The sequence below is a fragment of the Diabrotica virgifera genome, chromosome 7, assembly GCF_917563875.1.
Source record: "Diabrotica virgifera virgifera chromosome 7, PGI_DIABVI_V3a".
NCBI lineage: Eukaryota > Metazoa > Arthropoda > Insecta > Coleoptera > Chrysomelidae > Diabrotica > Diabrotica virgifera.
In genome coordinates, this window is record NC_065449.1 from 16,659,975 (window position 1) to 16,684,241 (window position 24,267).

The following is a 24,267-nucleotide window of genomic DNA, read 5'->3' on the forward strand; positions in this document are numbered from 1 at the left end:
GAAGCTCTTTCTTTAGACCAAGTAGATAGTGACCCTGAGAGCACTAGGATATATCTCAAAGATAAGGTAATCGAGGCTGCAAAATACTGTGAGGCAGCGGTTTCCACTGGCCGTAAGCCATGGATATCCGATAATACGTGGACTGCCATTCAACGCAGAAAAGAACATAAAACTAGATACGAACTACAAAAACGATGAATACAGAGCGTTATCGAAAGAAATCAGAAAACAGTGCCGCAAAGACAAAGCTGATTACATCTCTCAAATATGCAGAGAGAGATAGAGGAACATGGCTGTCGAAATGAACCGAGGGATTTATTCCAGAAGATCAAACTCCTTACCAGAGAACTTAAACCTCAAACGTCGTCTGTAATAGATAAGGAAGGTAATCTAAAGACCGATACTGACGAAATATTGAAAACATGGCGAAACTACTGTGGCGAGCTATATAAAAATAACGAGGTATCAGCAGAAAATCAGTGGCCCTCGTCTACCCTAGAGAACCTAGTGTCCTACTCGCTGAAGTCAAAGATGCAATTAAATCACTAAACAGAAATAAATTCCCAGGCATTGATTCAATACCATGTGAAATACTACAAAGGATTACATATCATCCATTCTATCTGTGTCGCTGTTTGAAATTCAGGAAAATGGCCATCTGATTGGTGTACCTCAATTTATATCCCGCGACACAAAAACGGAATCACTACCAGATGTGAAAACTACCGCACACTGTCACTAATAACACATGCTAGTAAAATCTTGTTACACGTCATCAAAAACAGACTAAAAACCTATCTACATTACGAAATACCTCAGGAACAAGCGGGGTTTGTAAAGGGTAAAGGTACAAGGGAACAAATACTGAACCTGAGACAACTCATTGAAAAGTCTAGAGAATTTCAAGTACCTATGATTATATGCTTCGTTGACTACCAAAAGGCATTTGATTGTGTAAGCTGGATAAATCTGTAGTCAATTTTAATAGAAATGGACGCAGCAATGCACCTAGTGACACTTATTAAAAATCTGTACCAGTCCAAAATGTATAGCGACAGTACGACTAGATCATAAGTTCTCAAACCAATTCAAGACCGAGAGAGGTGTTAGACAAGGATGCGTGTTGTCACCTGACTTATTTAACATTTATGGTGAACATGTCATGAGGATGAGATGGTTTTATAAGGATGGGCCGGTGGAGTAACAGTAGCGTATAGGAAAATCTCCAATTTAAGATTTGCTGATGACACTACACGTATAGCAGCAAATGAGCAAGAAATATTTGATCTCCTGCGAAGAGTTGAGTACGAAAGCAATAAAGTTGGTCTAAAAATCAATAAAGCTAAGACAAAAATAATGGTGGTTGACATATTCGACACTATTTAACTGACTAAATTACAAGAATACCAGATAGTAAACACCTTTGTTATCTCGGGTCTAGTATACTGTATAACATTACAAAACCTCATATTTTAAGAAAGAAGACATCGAGGAGAATCCAAAAATGTAAAAATATACAGGGTGTCCTATTTATAAAAACAAAGTTTTAAGCAACTTCTGGTATAACCGGAAGTGGCAAATTAATGAAAATATTTTCATTAAATAGATCACTTTTCAAAACCCCCTTCATTCCAATTTTCATAATTCTGTTATCTTTAGTTCTCGATATATTTCTAATAGGCCGTTTGTCTGTCTCACCCTATATGCAGGTTTCACAAACGGTACTTGTCCAAATAAAACTAGGATGTCTTTTTCTTTCGCGGGTACACATTATGTACGCGTCACTGTTTGGGTTTTGATCCATTGTACAATGATAAAAAAGTTTGTTTATTACGAGAGACGGAATCAGAGCGATTCGTGGTATTTTAGCACATGATAGTATATAGGAAGCGGCATCCCAGAGCGGTTTATTAGCACACCTAATCCTTTGCACACTAGCAAACTTATCCTTCCATGAGGAGAAAGCAGAGAGAGTGTCGCGTCTGTTCATTTCGCTACGAGAGAGTTATTCGCACGTCTGTTGCCTATAGAGGTCAACACAAGAGAGACCGTCTCTCGTTTGCAGTTCAAAAATGCCTGTCTTTACAAAGGAGCTCGGTAAAATCAGTAGTACGAATTATTAATAATATTAATGAATAGTTTTTAATTGACCGATTTTAATAACGAATAGCTTTACTTAAAGGTGAAATATTTTATATTGCTTTCTATTTTACAACTAGCGATTTTGTCCGCCGCCATGCGACGTAGGTTTCCAATCAATTGCCAGTTACAGTCACTTCCTTCAACCTTTTTAAATTTTAGGATCAACAAACTTTAACAAGAATTAAAAATTAAGTTATTAACATAATACACTTCGAGCATTAAACCAAGTAAATATAAAGTAAAATTATTTTTTTGCTTTATAATGTTTCATCTTCTTTTTTCTCATTGTTCTGTTCCTTTTCTTGTTTACGCTTTTCTTTCCTCGATACCATTTTTAAAAACCATGCAGGGATACCACAGCTATTTTTCAGTTAGAATTATTTTTTTAATTAGTTGGTTTGATTTAGAGCATGAGACATGACAGTTCAAATAAAACACTAGATAAATATAGAGATATTTTATAATGTCAACAAAAATTTAAGTCCCATTTTTACATAAAAATATTAGTTTTGATTTCAGCAGTTTATAAGAACAAAAGTAGGTAATTAATTTAAAAAAATAAACCAGAACCAGCTGTTTCCTTCACATAAATATAAAAACTTGTTATTTTAGTTCCCTTTTTAGACCCATTTAACCTTAACCCAACCTAAATTGTACCTTGTTCCTTCTTGTTTTTCTCCCATAAAAAATAAAATCTGTTACCGTCTTTTTCCTTCAATAACAAATAACTGCAACTGCAATCTTCTTTAAATTTGTCAAAATGTAAAATGGTTAAACGTCAAATGTAAATCTGCTAAATGTACTCCTATTATTGATAGCCCCAGGATTTATATGATACGTACATATAATTGTACTGCCGGAACACCCTAGCAAAAGACAAAAACAATAAAAATTACTGAACTAACCTCTTAAAACTCAAAACCAATAAACTGATCAAAAATGACTTCAGCTTACCTTTAACATGCAAAAGGGTCCATTAAACAACTCTCAGCCTGGCCATTAATACATTAAATTAATATTTGACGGTTTTCCCAAAAATTCTTATCGTGCCTCAAATTTCCAGCACACAAACGGAAACCTCAACAGAAGAATTCCCAGTGCATCCCATCAAAGGATTGAAAAACTATCATTTCAGTTAAAAAACTGGGAATCCAAATCGCCGGCCAGGCTTCAAACGTTTTCTAAAAAATCTTCATTGAAAAAGAATGAACGTTGCTGTTTTGCTACCAAGGCGTTCAAAAACAAAAAAAGACTCAACAACAAAAATCTTCTCTCACTAACTCGCACAAAAAGCATATATATATATATATATATATATATATATATATATATATATATATATATATATATATACAAACTATACATCCCTCCAAGGATAAAATAATCGGTTACTAAATAATGAAAACTCAACAAACGTTACTACCAAATTTTCAACCGTAATAGGGAGTCTAGACGTATTCAATCTTTTTTTTATTAAATTCAGTAGGTCTTATATTATATACCATTTTATATTTACAACAAAATTTTTATTTTTAGCAAGTTTTATTTGACAATACGTTTTATTTGTGTAAAACATATTGATTGATTTTTACCAAACAAATGAAACAGAACAATTATTATACAACTCACTTTTTATTAGATTAATTGAAAAAGGCGGAAGTCGTCAATATTCAATTCCCAATATTTTTAATACATGGTTAACAAAAACGTCCAAGCTTTATTGACTCATTTAGCGCACTGTTTTTAAACAAAAAACAAGGTTTTATTAAAAATGAGGCAAAACTATATAGCGTGGTATGGTGTTTGTTTTTTGGTAAAAACAACCAAATGGAGTAGAGTAAATTGTTAACTTTTACAGATCGATTTTTATACAGATACAGATTTTGTTTAATGTAGTACACAATGGCATATACACAACTAAGATTTTTCTTGTTCAATACTTTTTTTATTTAATTATCTAGTTATAACCATCAGATGGAAGTGCGATTAAAAATATGTAAACCACAACAAAAGAAGACTATTAGACGCATATCCGAACAACTCAATAATGAAAAAACCAAAAAGAAAACAGAAGAATTACCAACAAAGAAGACAGAACACAAGATATAGAACAAAACTGGGAGGAAATCGGACACGTCCTTGCAACAGCAACCGAAATGATAACAGATCAACGACCACGGAAGCAAAGATGGATGACAGAGGAAATATTGGATTTAATGGATGAAAGAAGAAAATGCAAACAGCACAATGCAATGTACAAAGCAATAAGTAGAACTATTAAATAAAAAATAAAAATTGCAAAAGAAACATGGATAACAGAACAATGTGAAGAGATCGAAAACTTATATAAAAAACATGATGACTTCCATCTTCATAAGAAACTCAAGGATTTCACAAGCACGACATACTCACAAGGACCAAATAATCTAATCAACGCAGAAGGCAAACTGATTTCAAGCCCTGGAGAACAAATAAACATGTGGGAAGACTATATAAAGGAACTCTTCTATGACATCAGAGAACCTCCTACATTAAATAAAGAAAACGACGAAGGTCCTCCAATACTGAAGTCCGAACTGGAATATGCTCTACGTCAACTAAAAAACAACAAATCTTTAGGAAAAGATGAAATACCAGCTGAGCTATTGAAGATAATTAACGAGGAAAACTTAGACCTCCTTCTTGGACTATTTAATAATGTTTACAATACAGGGGCAATCCCTAAAACATGGCTTGAATCCGTCTTCATACCATTGCCTAAAAAGAAGAACGCCAAATTATGCCAGGACTTCCGCCTTATAAGTCTATTAAATAACATTCTGAAGCTTTTCTTGCTAATCATACAGAACAGAGTATATAAAAGATGTGACGAGGTCACCGGCCAAGAACAATTTGGCTTCAGAATAGGTATGGGGACACGAGAAGCAATATTCTGTCTTCAAACTCTGGCACAAAGATGAAAAGATCAGCAAGCAGACCTTTTTGTCTGTTTTATAGATTTTGAGAAAGCGTTCGATAGGGTGAAGCACAAGACCTTAATAGATAGATTGAACGACATCGGAGTCGACAAAAGAGATTCTAAAATTATAGAGGCTATTTATTAGAATCAGACAGCAATCATAAAGACCAATGATAACACGTCAAGGCCAATTGAAATACAACGAGGTGTTACACAACGACAGGGTTGTGTGCTATCACTCATACTGTTTAACGTCTACTCTGAGGTAATATTTGCGAACGCTTTATCGCACTTTTTAGGATTTAGATAATCAGGATAAACGGTCAAAGAGTAAATAACATCCGCTATGCAGATGACACGGTATTAATGACTGATTCTCACCATAGTCTGCAGATACTGTTGGATATGGTTACTGAGAGTTGTGAAAAAATGGGGATGAAGATCAATACTGCGAAAACCAAAGTTATGAAAATATCAAGGAACAAAAATTTACCTCTTTCAATATATGTGAAACACCAACAGCTTGAATACGTAAGCCAATACAAATATCTTGGTTGCTGGTTCAACAATCAACTTGATTATAAACAAGAAGTAAGGGCGAGAATAGAGATAGCCCGACAGGGGTTTATCAAAATGAAAAGCTTATTTTGTAACAGTAGCATTAGTATCAGCCTTAGATGTCGTTTTCTGCATTGCTATGTGTGGTCAATACTATTGTATGGAACGGAGGTCTGGACACTCAACACAATACTGATGAACAAGTTAGAAGCCTTTGAACTCTGACTTTACAGAAGAATCTTGAAAATACCTTGGACAACCCATACCACCAACGAAGATGTTCTGAGGAGAATAGGTACAGATAGAGAACTGCTAAAATCATTAAAGTGAGAAAAGTTAGCTACCTGGGGTACATAATGAGAAACGAAAAGTACCGCCTCACGCAACTGATCATCCAGGGTAAGATTGAAGGAAAACGAGGTCCCGGTAGGCGCCAGATTTCATGGCTTAGAAATATCAGAGACTGGACCGGCCTTGATTCAACATCTTTGTTTAGAGCCGCATTAGACAGAGACAGATTTGCCAGTGTTGTCGCTAACCTCCACTAAAGGAGAAAGCACCACAAGAAGAAGATCTAGTTATACCACGCAAATTCTCATAAAAGAAGCTTCCTAATTCTGCAAAAAATCAATGTTCTTTAGTGGTATGTATTTTTTTTTTCTAAAGTACATCATCCTCATCATCATAAATAAGACTTAATAAAATCGATATAAATAATTATTCAAAAATTGAATTCTGCTTAGACTTCATAAAATTTGATAAAAAACTTTGAGCCACAATCCTTTAAACACAGGAAAAGCTTTTTGGTTTAATAGAAGTAACACATAACCTACTCGTAATATTAAAAAATTGCGTAACAATGATTACAACTGTGTTCATAAAATGAATTAGATTTTGTAATTCAATATAGTTTTTTTATCTAATTAGGTAATTATAAGAATTTCTATCGTTTTATTGTGAATAAATGAACTACTCACTAACTACTAAATGACCTACTAAATTAAACGTCAACGTTAAAAGTAGACAAAGAAAATCACATGTCAGGATACTAACCTTTTCTTATTTGGAGTAGACGGACCAAAAAAGGCGTGCCAAAAAACACTTTAACAAAAAAATCATTTTTTTCGCTGTTTAAATGAAATGAAAAAAAAAATAATAATTTAAACTTATAACGTGTGGATATTTCACTAAAAAAACTTAAATTAACGTCACCAGCCATTTAGACCATAAAATGAGAAATGCCATGGAATCGTGACTATTTGACATTTTATAAGTTCTGATGGTAATTGAAAAGTATTATTACAAGAGGGCACTCACAGAAAAGTTTGTAGTTCGAGAGAATTACCCAGAGGTTTTTAATTATAAGGGGGAGGTTTGAAAGTGGTGTGAGTGTGTGTTTAGGCAATAAAAACTAAATAAAAATACTTAGTTAGAAACGTCAAAACCACATTTCTAAATATATTTTTAATTGGTTAATTTCCAAAAAATATAACTATCAAGCTATCAAGCATTTATCAGCATTTCAACCTAAAAATCGTTTTATTTCTCTCTTCTTTTTCGCTAAAATCAAACGCCAAAGTAAATATTTGAAAGCCTCTCTCCGTATCATTTATATACATTACGGTTTGTATTTTAGAGTGCACTTTTAAGTTTTTGTTAACACCCGTTTGAAAGACGCGAATGTCCAATGAGAGAACCGTCCATTCTCTCATTCCGAAAACATTTGTATTCAGTTCAGTGTAATCAATGGTCCGTTATTTCCAGCTTTTGATCGGGGTTTGTGAACGAGCGAGGGTACGTCTGTCAAAATAGTTTAAGTGAAGGAAAATATATTGGGATCTCGAATGTACATTAAAGAATATTGATGCGTGTATCAAACAACAGAGTAAATAATGCTTAAACAGCGTAGCACATACTAACGATCCTCTAAAAGGGTTGGGTCTGGTCCCTTTAATGAAAAACGAATAGTTAGCCGGATTTAAAAGATGCCAGTTGATTCTTTCTTAGTTGACTCATAAACTTTGTAACTACAAATCCAATACTAAAAGTATCAAGCGAATGTACAACAGTTAAAAAAAAAAGAATGTGTGTGTACTTTGTATGCACGTAAGAAGTTATACTTCTATTATATGATTTCTTAAAAATAAATATACTTTAAACAGTTTGTTTCAACTTTTTTTAAACACCAAACTAATTTTGTGCTTACCGCTTTCAAAAAAATAAAAAAAAGTGTAGGATTGTTCCGGATTCGAACTCAAGACCTCTCGATCTCTGTCCGAATGCTATACCAAATACGTTATGAGGACTGTGTCTGTATCGGTTCGGACGTACCTAATGACAATTCACGGTAACAAACAGGTAAGGTGAAGTATAATAAATATACAATAAAATGTTTTAATAATATTCATCTTACTCCTGAGGAAGACAAATCCAAAGAGACAAAAATTATAATAAATATATTTACTAAAAACACTAATATATTCTTTTCACACCTTTTCTTGCACTGATATATTTAACATAACTTGAAAGATAGCAACTAAACGTCATACTGTCTGTGTGCGCATGCGCGCAGTATTATGAAATTTTACTCTCAATCGCGCCTAAAGAAGTATAACTTCAAAAACATAAAAATTTTAAATTTACCCTTATTATACACTGTGCCCACGGATGGGGTGCCCAAGAGGAAAAACTTTTTTATTTTCAATTTTAGCGAAAAATGTCATTCTTGATAAAAAGCTTTGCTTATTATAAAACCTCATAAAACGAAATAAAATTTTAAGTTTTTCAAAACATGCTTAAGGTCATCGGTACATAATTCGCAAATATTTTACGGCTATCCCCACTTTTTCTATCTTTACACGGCAAATTATATGTAGTAAAATTCACACTTTTATCAATATGTAAAAACATTAATAGAATATCATTCTACTTGACAATGTCACCATTAACTTTAAGGAGATAGCTTTTGAATGTTTTTGGATAACTGTTATTTGTGTAATTGCAAATTATTAATTCAGTTCATAAATGTGATAATTTTTTCACTAACTATGTATCCAGTGATTGTAATAATTTATATGTACAACAAAAACTAATACTCAATCGAGAAAAGAGGAAAAGTGTTAAAGTGATTTTTTAATAATATATTGTTACTATTATATGGAACGCTTACAACATTATTTTGAACATCTTTAACAACAAAATACTTGGATGACAGAATATAATCCTGACGTATTCTCTGCTTGGATCTTCCATAAATAACAAACAATAAATAACTTTTTATTAAGTTCACGTCTTAAATCAATTATTTATCAAATACATTATGAATAATATTTAACCAACAACTCAAAATTTTCCCGATGCCATGTCAAATATTTAAAATATTTAAAACTGTCACTGCCTTGTCATCATATTCGATTATATTTGACTCAGTGCGTTGTATGAGAAAGATATCGAATCTTCGACTTGGAAAATATCACCACTGAAATGATGTCCATTTTTTTCGAATCCTGAAGAAACTAATAAATGTTTTTAAAAAATTTAAACGCAGAATGAAAGACTAAATTATTATCGAGGGTCGAAAGTCCCTTAGAATAAATAAAAAGTTTCTTTTGAATGAGATATTTGAAATGTAAAATCACACTACATTTTCTCTTAGTTATTCACCCCTGTAACTTATTAAAATAAACATTATATAAGTTTTCAGGGACTTTCGGCCATTAATAATAACGTAATCTTTCATTCTGCGTTTAAACTTTTCAAAAATACTTATTAGTTTTCACAGGATTCGAAAAAAATTAATCCATATTCAGAGCCGTGCGGTACATCTTTTCAATATGATGCAAGTCTTCAAAATTCCGCCCCTTAAATATAATTAAATTTTAACTTTTATTTTTATTAAATGCAACTGCACAAAATGAACACACTTTTATTTTAACCTTCCGATGACCAACCTTTTTTTGTTACACGGATGACCAAGGGGGGGAAAATAACCCCAGGTAAATTTTTTTTAATTTTTATTCTTTTTTTATTTTTATGGCATGGACTTTATGTCATTCAGCCAGTTACAACATGAGTATTAGTGTCATGTATAGTGTATATGTTGAGTAAGTGCCTTGTTACTTTCCAAAGTCGACGTCATTAGTGTAAAACTACTTGGAATTACATATAATAGACGGTATTTTACTAAACATCAACTTCAGAATATATTTTTTATTCGTAAAATATAGGGAATTTTTTTTATTTCAAAATATGAGGATATCTAGAATGATATTAAAGTCAAATAAAAAAATAATGAGTTAAAAATTGAAAATACTTTTGAATGTATTAAAGAAAAACATACGCTGGGGTCACAATTTCCCCCGCTTGGTCATCCGAAGGTTAAAAACAAAACATAATTTAAATTAAATGAAATACGTATTAACATTAAATAACATTTACAAAAATTACAGTTTTACCCTTCTGATTTTAATTTTGACAAATTCGTCAATCAGATTGGTGTAGTGTAAAGTAGCAGCTAGTAAGGACGCTATTGAAATGAGTGCTAATTTTTGGGACTTTCCCATTGATTTTGTTTTTCTAATTTTTTTAGTTTTGTTTGTCTTATGGAGCTTCGTAAGATTTTTTAATAATTTTTAATTTTGTAAAACTTTCCCCACTAGCTACCGAGACAGGGAGTGTTAATAAAATTCTTAGCGATACAACTACATTTTGGTAGATAGAAATAGTTCAAAACTTCTAAAGACTTCATGGAGTATGTTATCATTTGGGATATATCACGCAATTCTTCTAGAAGATCATTTGCCTGTATATTCTATTCTTTTTCTATTAAAAGTATTGAATGAAGGTTCATACAACATTTTTTTAGTGTTTTATCATTTATTTCCGTCAATTTAAAAATATCATTAAAAGTTTATTTATTTATGAATTTCTGAAGCGAAAATCGACCAATCAAAGAACTAAATGGCAATGTCTAAAAGATAGATGAAAAAATTTATTTTAAATTTATCTTCTTCTGTTAAAAGCTCATCCATAGATTTTTCGTAATCAAATTGACGCTTTTTTCTCCTTGCTCGAATTTCATTTTCCGCTGGAAATTCGGAGCTTATATCAAGATTTTCTGCAATTTCATTAGCAGTACTTTTCGTTTGGTCATAGCCAGATTAGAGACATTTTGCACCTCTTATTTTGCAATTCCGTTATGGTTATCGTTATACTACGTCTGCGCAGTAGCGAATATATGATCCGTTATTGTTATTAAACATAAGGGATTCCGTAATTTACGGAGGTTTAACGTAGTGCTTATCGTTATCGTTATAGTAATGGTTAAATTGCTTTGTTGCCAGAATGTAAAAAAATCAGTAAAATTACATTTACATAGATTCTAATTTTGATGTCCTATAAATTAAAATATCAAAAACTGTTCAAGTATATGCTTAAATTTACAAAAGCAAAAAGAAATAAGTAGAAATCGCAATATTTAAATGTAATAAATGAACCTACTATTTTTTAATTTTTAGTCCTTCATAAAATATATATACAATATGGCATTCTTGCTTTTTACCATATCCCTACCTAACCCAACATTTTAAGTTAGTTTTGATGTCTTGTTTATGTTCATCTAGTGGATAATTTTTATTTTATACAGCCTCTGTTGATACCTTTTTATATTTTTAAATTTAATATGGATGTTAACAGTAGTAAAGTACCTGCTAAATGTAAATAATGACATATTTTACTGACAGATTTTACTCCAGAAGAACCCAATCAACAACCTGTTGACATCAATAGTACTCAAACACAAGAACATTCAAAAGTTTTAGGTAAGTTTGTATAAACATTTGATAATAGTGTTGTTTTTAAAGTTACAGAAAATATTTTAATGAAAGAAAAGTTAATTTCTGTCACCTCTATTCAATGAAAATCCAATTTTTTTTAACATATACCATTGTTTGTAAATATTTTTTATAGTATTTTGTTGTAGGACCTAAAAAAACGAAGAAAAGAAAAATACATGTTCAAAGACAAGGGATCAATTATCTCGAAAAATATGATCAACAACAAAAAGTGCTTAAAGAAATAGAGAATAAATTGGAAGAAAGAAGAATTGCACTGGAAGAAAGGAAATGTGCCCTGGAAGAAAGAAGACTTGTTATACAGGAAACAAAGTTGGAGTTGGACATTGAGAAAGAAAAAAATAAATTAACTTTAGACAAGGAAAAACAAATGTTAGAAATTGAAGAAAAAAAATGTTTACTTGATAGCATCAAAAAACAAAATGATCTCTTGACAGTCCTTATAACTAAAATGATAAATTAATGTCATTTTCTTAGCTATTTCAAATATATATTATCTTACATATGAAACCCCACATAGTGCCTGATAGTTAAGTCATCATCATCATCATTATCTTTGCCTTTATCCCTATATGGGGTAGGCTTCTCTAATTACCTTTCTCCATAAGATTCTGTCATTAGACATATCAATATTAATTCCATTTACCAGCATATCTTGTCTAACCATCTACAACCACATCTTTTTTGGTCTTCATCTTCTTCCCAGGATCTGCAGTTCAGTGATTCTCTGTATTGGATGGTCGACGCTGAACGTGCCCTAACCATCTTAAACTATGCTCTCTCATTTTGGCATCAATTGGTGCCACACCCACACTTCCTCTTATATACCTATTTTTAATTATATCTTTTCTTGTCACTCCACTCATCCATCTAAGCATCCTCATTTCAGCTACATGCATTCGTTGTTCTTCCTTCTTTTTAATTGCCCAACATTCAGTCCCGTACATCATAGCCGGTCTTATTGCAGTTTTATAGAATTTTACTTTAAGTTTCATCGGAAACATCTATCACACAACATGCTACTTGCTTCCTTCCATTTCATCCATCCTGCCCGAACTCTACTAACCGCATCTTCCTATAATTCCCCATTACTTTGTAGTACTGACCCTAGATATTTAAAATCAGACTGAATTTATCAGTCTCTCCTACACCTATCCTAACACTAGTCGTTACTCCATCATACATATCTCTCTTACAATCTTTACATACTCACCAGGAACTCCTTTCTTATTAAGTGCCCACCACAGAACCTCTCGGGGAACCCTATCATATACTTTCTCAAGATCAATAAATACCATGTGAGCATTTGTTTCGATATTTCACTAATTTTCTTGATATTCCCATTTCTAACATTGGTAGCCATAGTTTGCTTCTTTTTATGGAATTATATGCTTGCTGGAAATCTACGAAAATTTGGTGTACATCTTGAGTGAATTCCCAGTTTTTTTTTATAATATTTGTCTGATTGTAAATATTTGATCTATCGTTGACCTTCCAGAACGAAAGCCACATTGGTAGTCGCCTAGAATATCTTCCGAACACAGAGTGAGTCTCTTTAGCAAGATAATTGATAGAATTTTATATGCTGTGCTAATAAGCGATATGCCTCTATAGTTTCAAAATTGTTCTTTATTTCCTGTCTTATGTATGGGTATTATAACGCTTCCATTCCATACCCATGCATTTTCTGTTGTTCCCATACTCTCTGACATGACATTATTCAAAGAGAGAGTATGTTTTTGATTTTTCCTTGCATAAGTTCAAACTGATTTTCAGATATTTCAGTTTCTTCCCATATTCTTTTATCACTCACTCTCCCATATTTTCATAGTATGGCTAAGTAGTTTAATGGCCCTGTAATTTGTACATTGCTGGATGTCTCCTTTATTTTTGTATACTGGTACTAAGGTACTGCATCTCCACTCATCTGGCATTTGTCCCTCTTCCATAATTATCAGTGCCTGATAGTTAAGTATTCCTATTAAGGTGTTACCTAGGTCTGGTGGTTAAAAAAAGTGACTTTTTAAAAAAATTACATCTTGAAAACTAAAAATTGCATTTATTTATAATTGGAACATGTAAAAGTACAGTACTTAAGGTACTCTCAAAAAAAATTTCAGCCAAAATATTCATTTTTGTAGAGTTGACTGCAATTTTTCGACAACAGCCCTTTTTTTGCGGTGGGCAGCATAACTAAGTCCAGTCTCATCTGAAATCAAAAAGTTTCTTGTAAGCAGTTTATACCTCTGGCTAGTGATTGAACGAAGGAATTTAAAAAGAAATGAAATTACAAGATTTTACATAAGTTTAAACACATTTTCGACCCCAATATTTCTCATTTTTTCAAAAATGACCATTTTTAAACAAGTTTTTTTTTTCATAAAACAAAAACGACTTCACCTAATAAAAATTCCTTTGTTCATTCACTAGTCAGAGGTATAAACTGCAAGAAAATTTTTGATTTCAGATGAGACTGGACTTAGTTATGCTGCCCACCGCAAAAAACGGGCTGTTGTCGAAAAATTGCAGTCAACTCTACAAAAATGTACATTTTTGGATGAAAATTTTTTTTGAGAGTACCTTAAGTACTATACTATTACACGTTACAATTATAAATAAAAATAATTTTTAGTTTTTGAGATGTAATTTTTTTAAAAAGTCACTTTTTTTACCCGCAAGACCTATGTAACCCCTTAATTTAAATACCATTTTATGATACAATGTTTTTTTTTGTTAATCAAAAGTTCTAGTTCCTAAGACTTTACTTTGTTTTTGTTAGTGTTAAATAGATAAAATAAATAATACACAAGTCCATGTAAATAAACATTTATTAAAACTAACATATTATAGGTTTAAATACTCCTCTAATGATACTGGTTCAATATTAAAAAATTGTGCTGTTTCACTTCCATATAAAATTGTATGACAGTTACATAAAAGAACAGCTGTTTTAAACATTAACTCAACTTCCTGCAATAATAGTTTTTGATTTTTCTTGAAATCTAAAAATGCAAACTGAGAAATAATTTTCTGGAATCCCCATTCAACTGCTTGTCGAGTTACACTCATACTTAAATTAAAGTTCTGTTGTTGCTCAGTGATTCCTCGGCCAGGGTAAGGGCACAAGAGTAGCTCTCGGATTCCATATGCTTGATCTCCATAAATGACATATATACAATCTGGAAATGTACATTTTCGTTCCAACTGAGTGTACAACCCACTTTGTCCAAAAATAAATGCATCATGCCTACGCCCTGAATATGCCCCCAGAAGACTTACAATAATTCCATCAGGACAAATAAGAGACTGATATTTTAAGCAATGGACTCGTTTGTGTCCAGAATAGTATTCTTCTTGTAACTCTGTTGGCCTACATATTGGCCTAGCTGTGCCATCAATAAATCCCCAACAATTTTGTACTGCAGCTCCCTTTGCTGCAATTGACTACAAATATATAAAAAGCTGAAATATTTTACTAGAATACAAATTAAGTTTACTTACATTAGAATAGGCACTTAGTTTTTCCCTGTTTAACCATGGCAAGTTTCCCAAATCTCTTAACAGATAACCATGATTCCTGTAAATATGGTTATTAACATAATTACTAATTTCAGATATTGATGTAGCGGACCTTCGGAAAAGTTGTTCCAAATCGCAAAGCCTACTTGGATATGCTAATCTTCTTAGTAAAATACATAGTCCTTCGAGTCCTATAAATAGTATAAAAATCTTACTTAATATAGAATACAGATGAGTAAGCAACAAACTTGCATAGGTACATACCTCCAGATGAATGTCTAGACCTTGTCTTTATTTGTTCAGGAATTCCCAATGCCACTGCCAATCTTATAAGATCTTCTCTTTGAAACCTGAAGTTGAGCTTTACATATTTGTCTTCCATATTGTCTAAATCAAACTGTAAAACTGGATCTTGAATGGGATTTACTACTGGATTTACAAATATATCATTTAAAATTATTCCCCTTACTAAATTGTGGTCAATACCATTTCGCCCTCGACCCCTCCTGATAACGTTATCTAATGCATCTTCCATTGTACCCTGATTGTACTAAAATTTCTATTTTGATATTCAAAAATTAAAATAACGTTGTGAAGTGAGGTTATGTTTAAATAACATGACACGAAAAACCTATTTGACAGGCTGCAAAAACTCTTCTTTTTAACGTTGCCGTAATCGTTATGCTTAATAAAGTTAACCATAGCGGAGCCAAAATCAGCGGTTATTTTAAGAGGTGCAAAATCTCTCTATTGTCTGTAACTTTTAATTTTTTTTTATTGTTTCTGACAACCTTTTTACACAATCTGACAAATTTATATGAAATAAAATATGCTCAAGAACTTTACCGCATATAAATTTATAATTTTTAATATTTTTTGCTAATCCTCGTGCTTTGACTTTAGTTTCTGTATCTTTGTTGACTTCTTCTATTATTTCGAATACGGCATCATATATTTCACAAAATTGAAATCTTAAAGGTTTCAATGCATCTATTCGACTTGACCATCTAGTATCGCTTAACGGTTTTAGAGTTAGTTGAAAAACATGGTTATTCAGAACTTAACAACACTTTGTGGAACCAGAAAAAAAGTGTAAAGTTCTTGTATAATACAAAAAAAGGTTGTTGTTTCTGTAGAAGACGCTTTCACTTTTAAAACTAAGTTTGCAAAGTGGCATGGTTACCCTTTAAACTCGAGTGACACACGCCATCGGATATTTTTCAAATATTCTATTTTGCACACCCTTTGTTATCCATATGATACTTTTGATGTATTTTCATTTTACTAATTATGCCGCCCCCTTGTGATGCCGCCTGATGCGACCGCCTCACCGCATCATAGCACCGCACGGCCCTGTCCATATTTGAATAGAATTGCAGCCGAAAATACGTACCCATCCCCTTAATTTTGTAGCCAATTTTATGTAATTCCCTATACATTCTTGCACTAAATTCGAAATCGTAACAATAATCTAGTGTTGTTAAACTACAATGTAGCTTAGTAACTGTCAACTCCGATAAATAATTTGCAAATCGTCATTCCAATTCCCATTCCATAACACTTTACAAGATAAATTCTTTGTTGGATGCAACATTTACTTGTTGAAAAAAAAATGACAATTCGCCAATTATTTATTGAAGTTGACAGTTAAAGCTACATTGTAATTTAACACTAGATTATTGTTACGATTTAGTGCAAAAATGTATAGGGAGTTACATAAAATTGGCTAAGAAATTAAGCAGTTTTAGAAAAACTTGAATTTTATTTCATTTTATGGGGTTTTAGAACAAGCAAAACTTTTTAACAAGAATGACATTTCTCGCTAAAATTGAAAATAAAAAAGTTTTTTCTCTTGGGCGCTCCATCCGTGGACATACTGTATCTTATACTATATCTTATCTTATATATTGCCAAATGATTGTGTGATCATTACATAGGTAGTCGTTTCTTCAATTAGCAAGTAAGGTTCTCGCGGCGAAACGGGTTCGCGACGAAACGGGCTCGCGGCGAAAAGGGCTCGTGGCGCAACGGGCTCACGGCTAATCGACCGCGGCGAAACTTCCTAGACCCAGCAATGTGGACGAATCAGTGTGCACGGTCAACAAATAGAAGGATTAAAAACATACACCTACCTTGGTATGAACGCCATTGAAAATTGGGACCATTGGGACCAAATGTCATGATTTATCAATACCCATGAACATCAGGTTACTACGATGTTATATCTTTTCAATACTGTCGTACGAAGTTGAGTCATGGACTCTCACAGACGCCACCTTCAAGAAAATTGAGGCTTTCGAAATATGTTTTTATCGTCGAATCCTGAATATATCTTATACCGATAACGTTACTAATCAGGACGTTTTATTAAGAATACAAAAAGAAAAAGAGATGTCAACCACAAAAAAACACCCAAAATCGAATAGCTCTATCACATTATGAGGAACACCGAGGGATATAGACTGCTGCAGCTAATTTTAAAGGGAAACGTAAAAGGAAAACGCGGATTAGGAAGGCTAAGGATTTCTTGGCTGAAAAATCTACGTACGTGGTTCAATACAACAACGACAATTCTTTTCAAAGCAGCAGTCTGCAAAGTACAGATTTCCATGATGGTCGCCAACATCCGAAATAGCTAGGCACTACAAGAAAAAATGTGAGTATGTAAACTCCAGAGAGCTATTAAACTTCTTAATAAATTGTATCGTTACAAACGTCACATCTTTAATATTTCATTAATAATTATCTTCTGTATTCGTTTTAACTTGCTCTTTCGTTAAAAACTTGTTTGGCGCCCGTTCTATAGGCAACTCTCTTTTCAACTAAGTCATACTGAACATATAATTTCATAATCTTACATTCTAGCATCTGACCTAATCTTGTGTTCCATAGTCGTTATTTCAAATTTCATGTTTTGTGTTGTGTGTTTCGCTGATATGACAGTGAACTGAAAGTGGAAGGGAAGAATTAATTTATTTAAAGAGATGAGCTTTAGATAAGGCCTCATTTTGTTCCAAATCAAATCTTCTCTTGGGGTAAGAACAGTGGCGTAGCTAGCCCCACAGGGGCCCCATATCAAAGTTTGTCTCGGGGCCCTTTTCCACCACTGATATGGCATAGTGCTAAAAAAATTTTCAACAAAAGAAGCAAAAACGCTTATATAGAATAGAATAGAAATATGCTTTCTTGTCACTGAAAGTTTTACAATTTTTTGGACAAAGCTTACAAAGATTAGGTAAAAAAGAATAACAAATACAGTTTACTGAAATTACAAAAATCGTCAATATTATTACAAAATAAAAGATAATGAAATAAAACAAAACAATACAGGGTGTTTCATTAATAATTGGAAATATTTTAACTGTAGATTCCTGGGTTCAAAATATTAAGGAATAACCGAAATCACCTACTCCGAAAATGATTCCTAAGGGAGCTGGAGTTCTTTGAAGATGGAGACTTTTAATCAGTTTTTTTAAATACCTCTAGAACACTTCTATTTAGAAAAACGAAAACTAGTACGTCTATTTATCTTCCAGAGATGAATCGATTTCATAAATTGTGAATTTCCAGTACCGGCCATATGCGTCCTCTTTGGGTAGGGCAACGGTTATTTTATTGCATAACTTTTTTGTTTTTGACTTTTAAGCATTTTGACACTGGATTATTAAATCGTGAGGTATTCTAATTAGTACTAAAAGTTACTCTTACTTTAAGTCGGTAGGATACACCGTCTTCTAGAAAAATCGATTTGAAAATGTTTTGCTTTTTGCAACATTTCAGAAAAAACGGTGTATTTTACCGATCTAAAGCAAGAGTAACTTTTAGTACTAGAATACCTCATAATTTAATAATCTAGTGTCAAAAATGCTTCAAAAACACACAAAAAATAATACGATAAAATATCCATTGACCTACCCAAAACGAACGCGTATGTTCGGTACTACAAATTTGCAATTGATGAAATCGATTCATCTCGGGAATAAACGTACCAGTTTTCATTTTTTGTTTTTGTTTAAATCTTAATATTTTGAGCCCAGGAATCTACAGTTAAATTATTTCCAATTATTAATGAAACACCCTGTATATTGCAAAATTTAAATAAATTACAAATTGCATAATACAACCTTAGAAACTAATAAGTTCTGCGTATAAAAACCAAATATAGATAATAATAATAAACCTAATAAACTCTAATAAACCAAAGTCGAAAAATATATTTGAATTGTTGAGACTCGTTGTTTTAAAACAGATTCAGTTTTTTCAAGCCAAGGGTAAATGGGCATAGAAAGTGAACGTAAACAAAGAAGCTCTATACTTTAACGGCGAGCGACCGGCAAATACTTCTTAGATACACCTAAATACAATTTATAGATAAAGAACAGATTACACGAAAATATACGCAAACAATACACAATGTTTCAATGTTTCAAATATTCAAAGGTAAAGCGATTACAAATATGGCAATTTGGCATTATACATTATACAATGTGTCACATACAATCAACGGTGAATAGACAATAAAAAGTAGCTTGAAAACAAAAAAGCTCTGTAGTTATAGAAAGGCGAGAGGCAGAAAATAGATAGGTGCCTGTACATAAATATAGTTTATAAAGATAAAGTATCCATTTCAAATAATATATACTATACACTGTTCAAAGCGTTGTAATAGTGAAATAATTGTAGAATATTTTGTTCAATTTTTTGAATGGAATTTTGTTTCGACATGCCGCGCTGGGGCCCCTGAATGTCGGGGGCCCCGTATAATTGATACGGCTGATACGGCGGTAGCTACGCCTCTGGGTAAGAATATATTATCATATTTTAATTGCATTTCTACATCTAACAGTCTTTCTAATATTTTTTTATACCTAACCTTCCATGTCTACGAGCACATGGTCAGTTTTAAATCAAATTATGTATCACGTGTAAATCAAATTTTGACTAGTATTAAGTATCAATCTTAATTCCATTTAATTTACCCTTGCCATCTACTAGTTTTTGAATACTATTTGGCAAAGGTACAATATGGTTTTTTAACTTCTTGATTGTCACATATACGCATTATTCTTCTAGTTTTTGAGATAAATATCACCGTCCTCCCTCTGGGAGCTTCAAGAATCCTCAATCGCCGGCGATACAAGAACGAGAAATATGAAATCTAGACTGCAACCACATCATATAGACTGCAACGACCAACATCTGTAGGCCTGGTAGAATACAGCCTTTAGAACCCCAGAGCCAATTGCAGGACCAACAGCAGTACCATTCGACATCACGAAGTGACCATCGAACCAGATACCAAAAGCCATAAGTATAATCCAGAAATTGTTAGTTTTTGGCAAGAATTTGAATATATTTGTTAATGCATTTAATAAGTTAAATTTTTATTATATCTTCATTAAACAATAAACATGATTAGTTAAAAATACTGTTTTGTTTGCTTCCATTCTAAATTTTCAGACATCATATCTAAGATTAGGACAAGACGAACACACACCCTGAGTAGGGCAGTCAATGAGAGCAAGAACAGGTTATTACCTCCGAATTCTATCCTACTGCATGGATTTTAATGAAATTTTAGGAATAGCCTGAAAATATTTCCTTATTCAAAGTCTACCCTATGCCGATGTGTGCTTTTGTCTTGGGGGCGGTTCCCACCCCTTCTCGGGGGTGGAAAATTTTTTGGTTAAACAACTACGGAAGTTGCTAGAGAACCTAATTTTAAGCACGAATTGTTCTATATTTTTTTTTTCGAAAACTCATTACTTTTTGAGTTATTCGTGGTTGAAAATTGGTCATTTTCATTGAAATATAACACCTTTTCAAACGGTTTTTTGCGAATACCTTAAAAACAATGCATCTAACTAAAAAAGTTATGTAAAACATTTTTGTAGCTCATAAAAAAACAAAGAGATTCGTTCCTTCTTCAATCTTCTAGTTATAACACAAAAAGAGATATGGTAGGTAAAAAGAGTTTGTTTTTTTGGTGCATGCTCAAATCAGTGTATTCAACTTAAAACGGTCGATTTTAGGTGTATAATGCTACCAATACCTTTTATTGTGCTTGAAAAGTCCTTTCAAATAAGCAATATTAAATGTCGATTACATTCAAACTAAGCGAGATATGCTGCAAAAAATTGATGACTAACGAATTCTAAGAAAATATTTGAGAAGTATATCCCTCATCCCCAAGAATTTAAATGCATCGTTTTCCTTCTACAATACCTTTTAGTACAGTGTTAATTTTATGTTCAAAAAGGTGAGCGGGTTTAAAATGAATGGTTTTTGAAAAAAATAAGATCAAATTATAGAGCCCATATTTAAATTTTCTTAAAAATCTTCCTTTTTCTCCATGTAACTTGAAAATGATAAGAGATACTGTTATAAAAATAAAATCAAAATGTTTATCTAGAAGAAACCTACATTTTTGTATGGCATCTTTTTTTGGCATCTCTTCATTTTCGAGTTACATGGAGAAATAGGAAGATTTTTATGAAAATTTAAAAATGCGCTTAATAATTTGATCTTATTTCTTTCAAAAACCATTCATGTTAAACCCGCCCAACTTAAAAAAAACACTATAGTAAAATGTATTGTAGAAGGAAAACGATGCATTTAAATTCTTGTGGATGAGGGGTTAAATACTTCTCATTTTTTTCTTAAAATACGTTAGTCATCAAATTTTTTACAGTTTATCTCGCATAGTTTGAATGTAATCGACATTTAATATTGCTTATTTTTAAGGTCTTTTCAAGCGCAACAAAAGTTATTGGTAGCATTATACACCTAAAATCGACCGTTTCTCTGTTATTTCAAGTTAAATACACTAATTTGAGTATGCACCAAGAAAACAAGTTTTTTCACTTACCATATCTCTTTTTGTGTTACAATTAGAAGATTCATAAAGGAAAGAATCTCTTTGTTATTTTATAAGCTACAAAAATGTTTTATATGGTTTTTTTAGTTAGATGCATAGTTTTTAAGGTATTCGCAAAAAACCGTTTGAAAAGGTGTTATATTTCAATGAAAATGGCCAATTTTCAACAACGAATAACTCAAAAGTATTGAGTTTTCGAAAAAAAATTATAGAACAGTTTTTCGAGAACAGTTTTTGCTTAGTATTAGGTTCTCTAGCAACTTCCGTAGTTATTTAAGCAAAAAAATTTCCACCTCCGAGAAGGGGTGGGAACCGCCCCCAAGATAAAAGCACACATCGGCATAGGGTAGACTTGGTTTCTTGGGCTATTCTCTACTTACTGTGAAAATATCACGTAAATCGATATAGTAGGATGGAATTCGGAGCCACATACCCTCATTGATTGCCCTAGAGAGACTGAGCTAGGCTGTGGGTGAACGATAGCTATCTTAGTTGGTTAAGATATTATTTTCGAATGGTATTTCAATTAGCTGGGGTAGTCTATCGATTTTTTTTCGCCTAAAATACTTCGTTAACTGAACAGTTAAAACGATGTGAATCTCTTATTAAACTAGAATAACCGAACTCTATTGAAAAGTCTTACCCTTTTTTATACAGACACCGAAACATTTGATAGAAAATGGGAATTTCATCGTACGAAACTGTAGGCCATTGTGTAAACAGCGATTTATTTTCAACATTTCAACGATTTAATAAACCCTGACGACGACGTATTGAACCGCAAAAGCAAAATATCGCCCATAAATATCAATTTTCCTGATGGCAATCACCCCGAATCCTGCATCCTGACGGTTTGTGATGTATTAGTTGTATCCAGAAATATTTTAAAGGGATGATATTACTGCTACGTACAGGGGTGTTACCCTACATTTTATTTACAGGTTAAATCATAACTTTCAAAATGAGTAATTAATAAATATATTTATTATTTAAATGAATAAATGGAGACGTTTAAAAGAATGATACTGTTATTCCAGAACATTCCAGAACAAGCAGTGCTACACCAGTCAAATTTTTAATCTCAACCAACATATTGAAGATGGTTTTGAACGGAAAGAAATAATAGGACTAGCTTTCATAGACCTAATTGCCGCCTATGACACAGTTAACCCTCAACGGCTGCTGGCAAAACTCTACAAAACTACAAAGGATTTCCGACTTACAAGATTAATGAACTGTCCCCTCCAGAATAAATTTTTCTATATACCGCTCTAGTCCAAGAGCAGTCGGTGGAGGTACCAAAATAATGGGCTCCCACAAGGAAGTGTCCTCGCAACGATTCTGTACAACATAATATACACCAACGACCAACTCATAAACCAATTAGAATAGAAAAGGCTAGAAGTGCATTCACTAATATGAAACAAATATTATGCAGTAGAGACCTCAGCCTAAATCTTAGAAAGCGAGTACTAAAATGTTATGTATTTTCTGTTCTTTTGTATGGTGTGGAGACATGGACTCTCAATAAACAATGCCTCAATAGATTGGAAGCATTTGAGATGTGGACGTATCGAAGAATGCTGAGAATCTCCTGGACAGACAGAATAACCAATGAGGAAGTACTAAGGAGAATATAGAACAGCAGGGAGATACTGGATTCCATCAAAATAAGAAAACTTCAATACTTGGGTCATATAACACGTGGTCACAGATATGAACTCCTAAAATTAATTATGCAGGGAAAGATTCAAGGAAGGCGCAGCGTAGGTAGGAGAAAAATATCCTGGCTAAGAAATCTCAGAGAATGGTTTGGATGCAGCTCAACTGAACTCTTTCGGGCTGTAGTGTCAAAAGTGAGAATAGCAATGATGATTGCCAACCTTCGTCGCGGAGATGGCACGTAAAAAAGAAGAAGTTTAATGTAGGTATGTAAGTCCAAACATCAGGATTAAACTAATGTCATACACTACACATTAAGATTCTAATAATTCTTCCCTTCCCTACCGTTTTGTTCCCTACCCCTAGACGCTACCCTTGAACATTATTCTCATCATTCCACTTATCGTCGATAGAATGTTCACAATTTTATTTATTTATTCGCAAACTCTGATACATCGAGCGGGGCAGATTTATATTTTAAAGATTTTTGGTTAGTGATTTATGGTTTTTTAGTATGCAAATACGACACAAATGGATTTTCGGAGTAAATTCGCGGGCTTAAAAAGGGTAGACGCTTTTCTGTTTAGATCTATTTAGGATCGCTATCAAATATGCACATTAGCAGCTGATTGACGTGAAATATGGACAGAAGGTATAGGATGGCTAAAAGTAGAATGGTTTAAGTATGTTGTGGTCTT

At 32.7% G+C, this 24,267-nt stretch overlaps 1 protein-coding gene and 1 long non-coding RNA gene across 2 annotated transcripts; one reads left to right on the forward strand and one right to left on the reverse strand.

Annotated features, from left to right (window-relative positions):
* Positions 1 to 10,819: 10,819 nt before the first annotated feature.
* On the forward strand, positions 10,820 to 14,351 carry LOC126887917 (uncharacterized). Its single transcript, XR_007699284.1, has 2 exons — positions 10,820 to 11,478; positions 11,640 to 14,351. It is a non-coding gene; the product is annotated as an uncharacterized LOC126887917 (long non-coding RNA).
* Positions 14,322 to 15,773, reverse strand: LOC126887916 (uncharacterized). The gene is made up of 3 exons (XM_050655846.1): positions 15,295 to 15,773; positions 15,013 to 15,221; positions 14,322 to 14,955 (listed from the first exon to the last, which is right to left on the reverse strand). Exons 1-3 carry the CDS (start codon positions 15,563 to 15,565, stop codon positions 14,356 to 14,358), a joined length of 1,080 nt encoding a protein of 359 aa, XP_050511803.1. The 5' UTR covers positions 15,566 to 15,773; the 3' UTR covers positions 14,322 to 14,355.
* Between the last annotated feature and the right edge of the window lie 8,494 nt (positions 15,774 to 24,267).

Excerpts from the sequence above, each read along its gene's own strand:
- LOC126887916 (XM_050655846.1), bottom strand. The coding sequence starts at position 15,565 with ATGGAAGATGCATTAGATAACGTTATCAGGAGGGGTCGAGGGCGAAAT. Across the intron at positions 15,222-15,294 it reads GTCTAGACATTCATCTGGAG|GACTCGAAGGACTATGTATT; the intron begins GTATGTACCTAT and ends TACTATTTATAG. Across the intron at positions 14,956-15,012 it reads AACTAAGTGCCTATTCTAAT|TCAATTGCAGCAAAGGGAGC; the intron begins GTAAGTAAACTT and ends ATATATTTGTAG.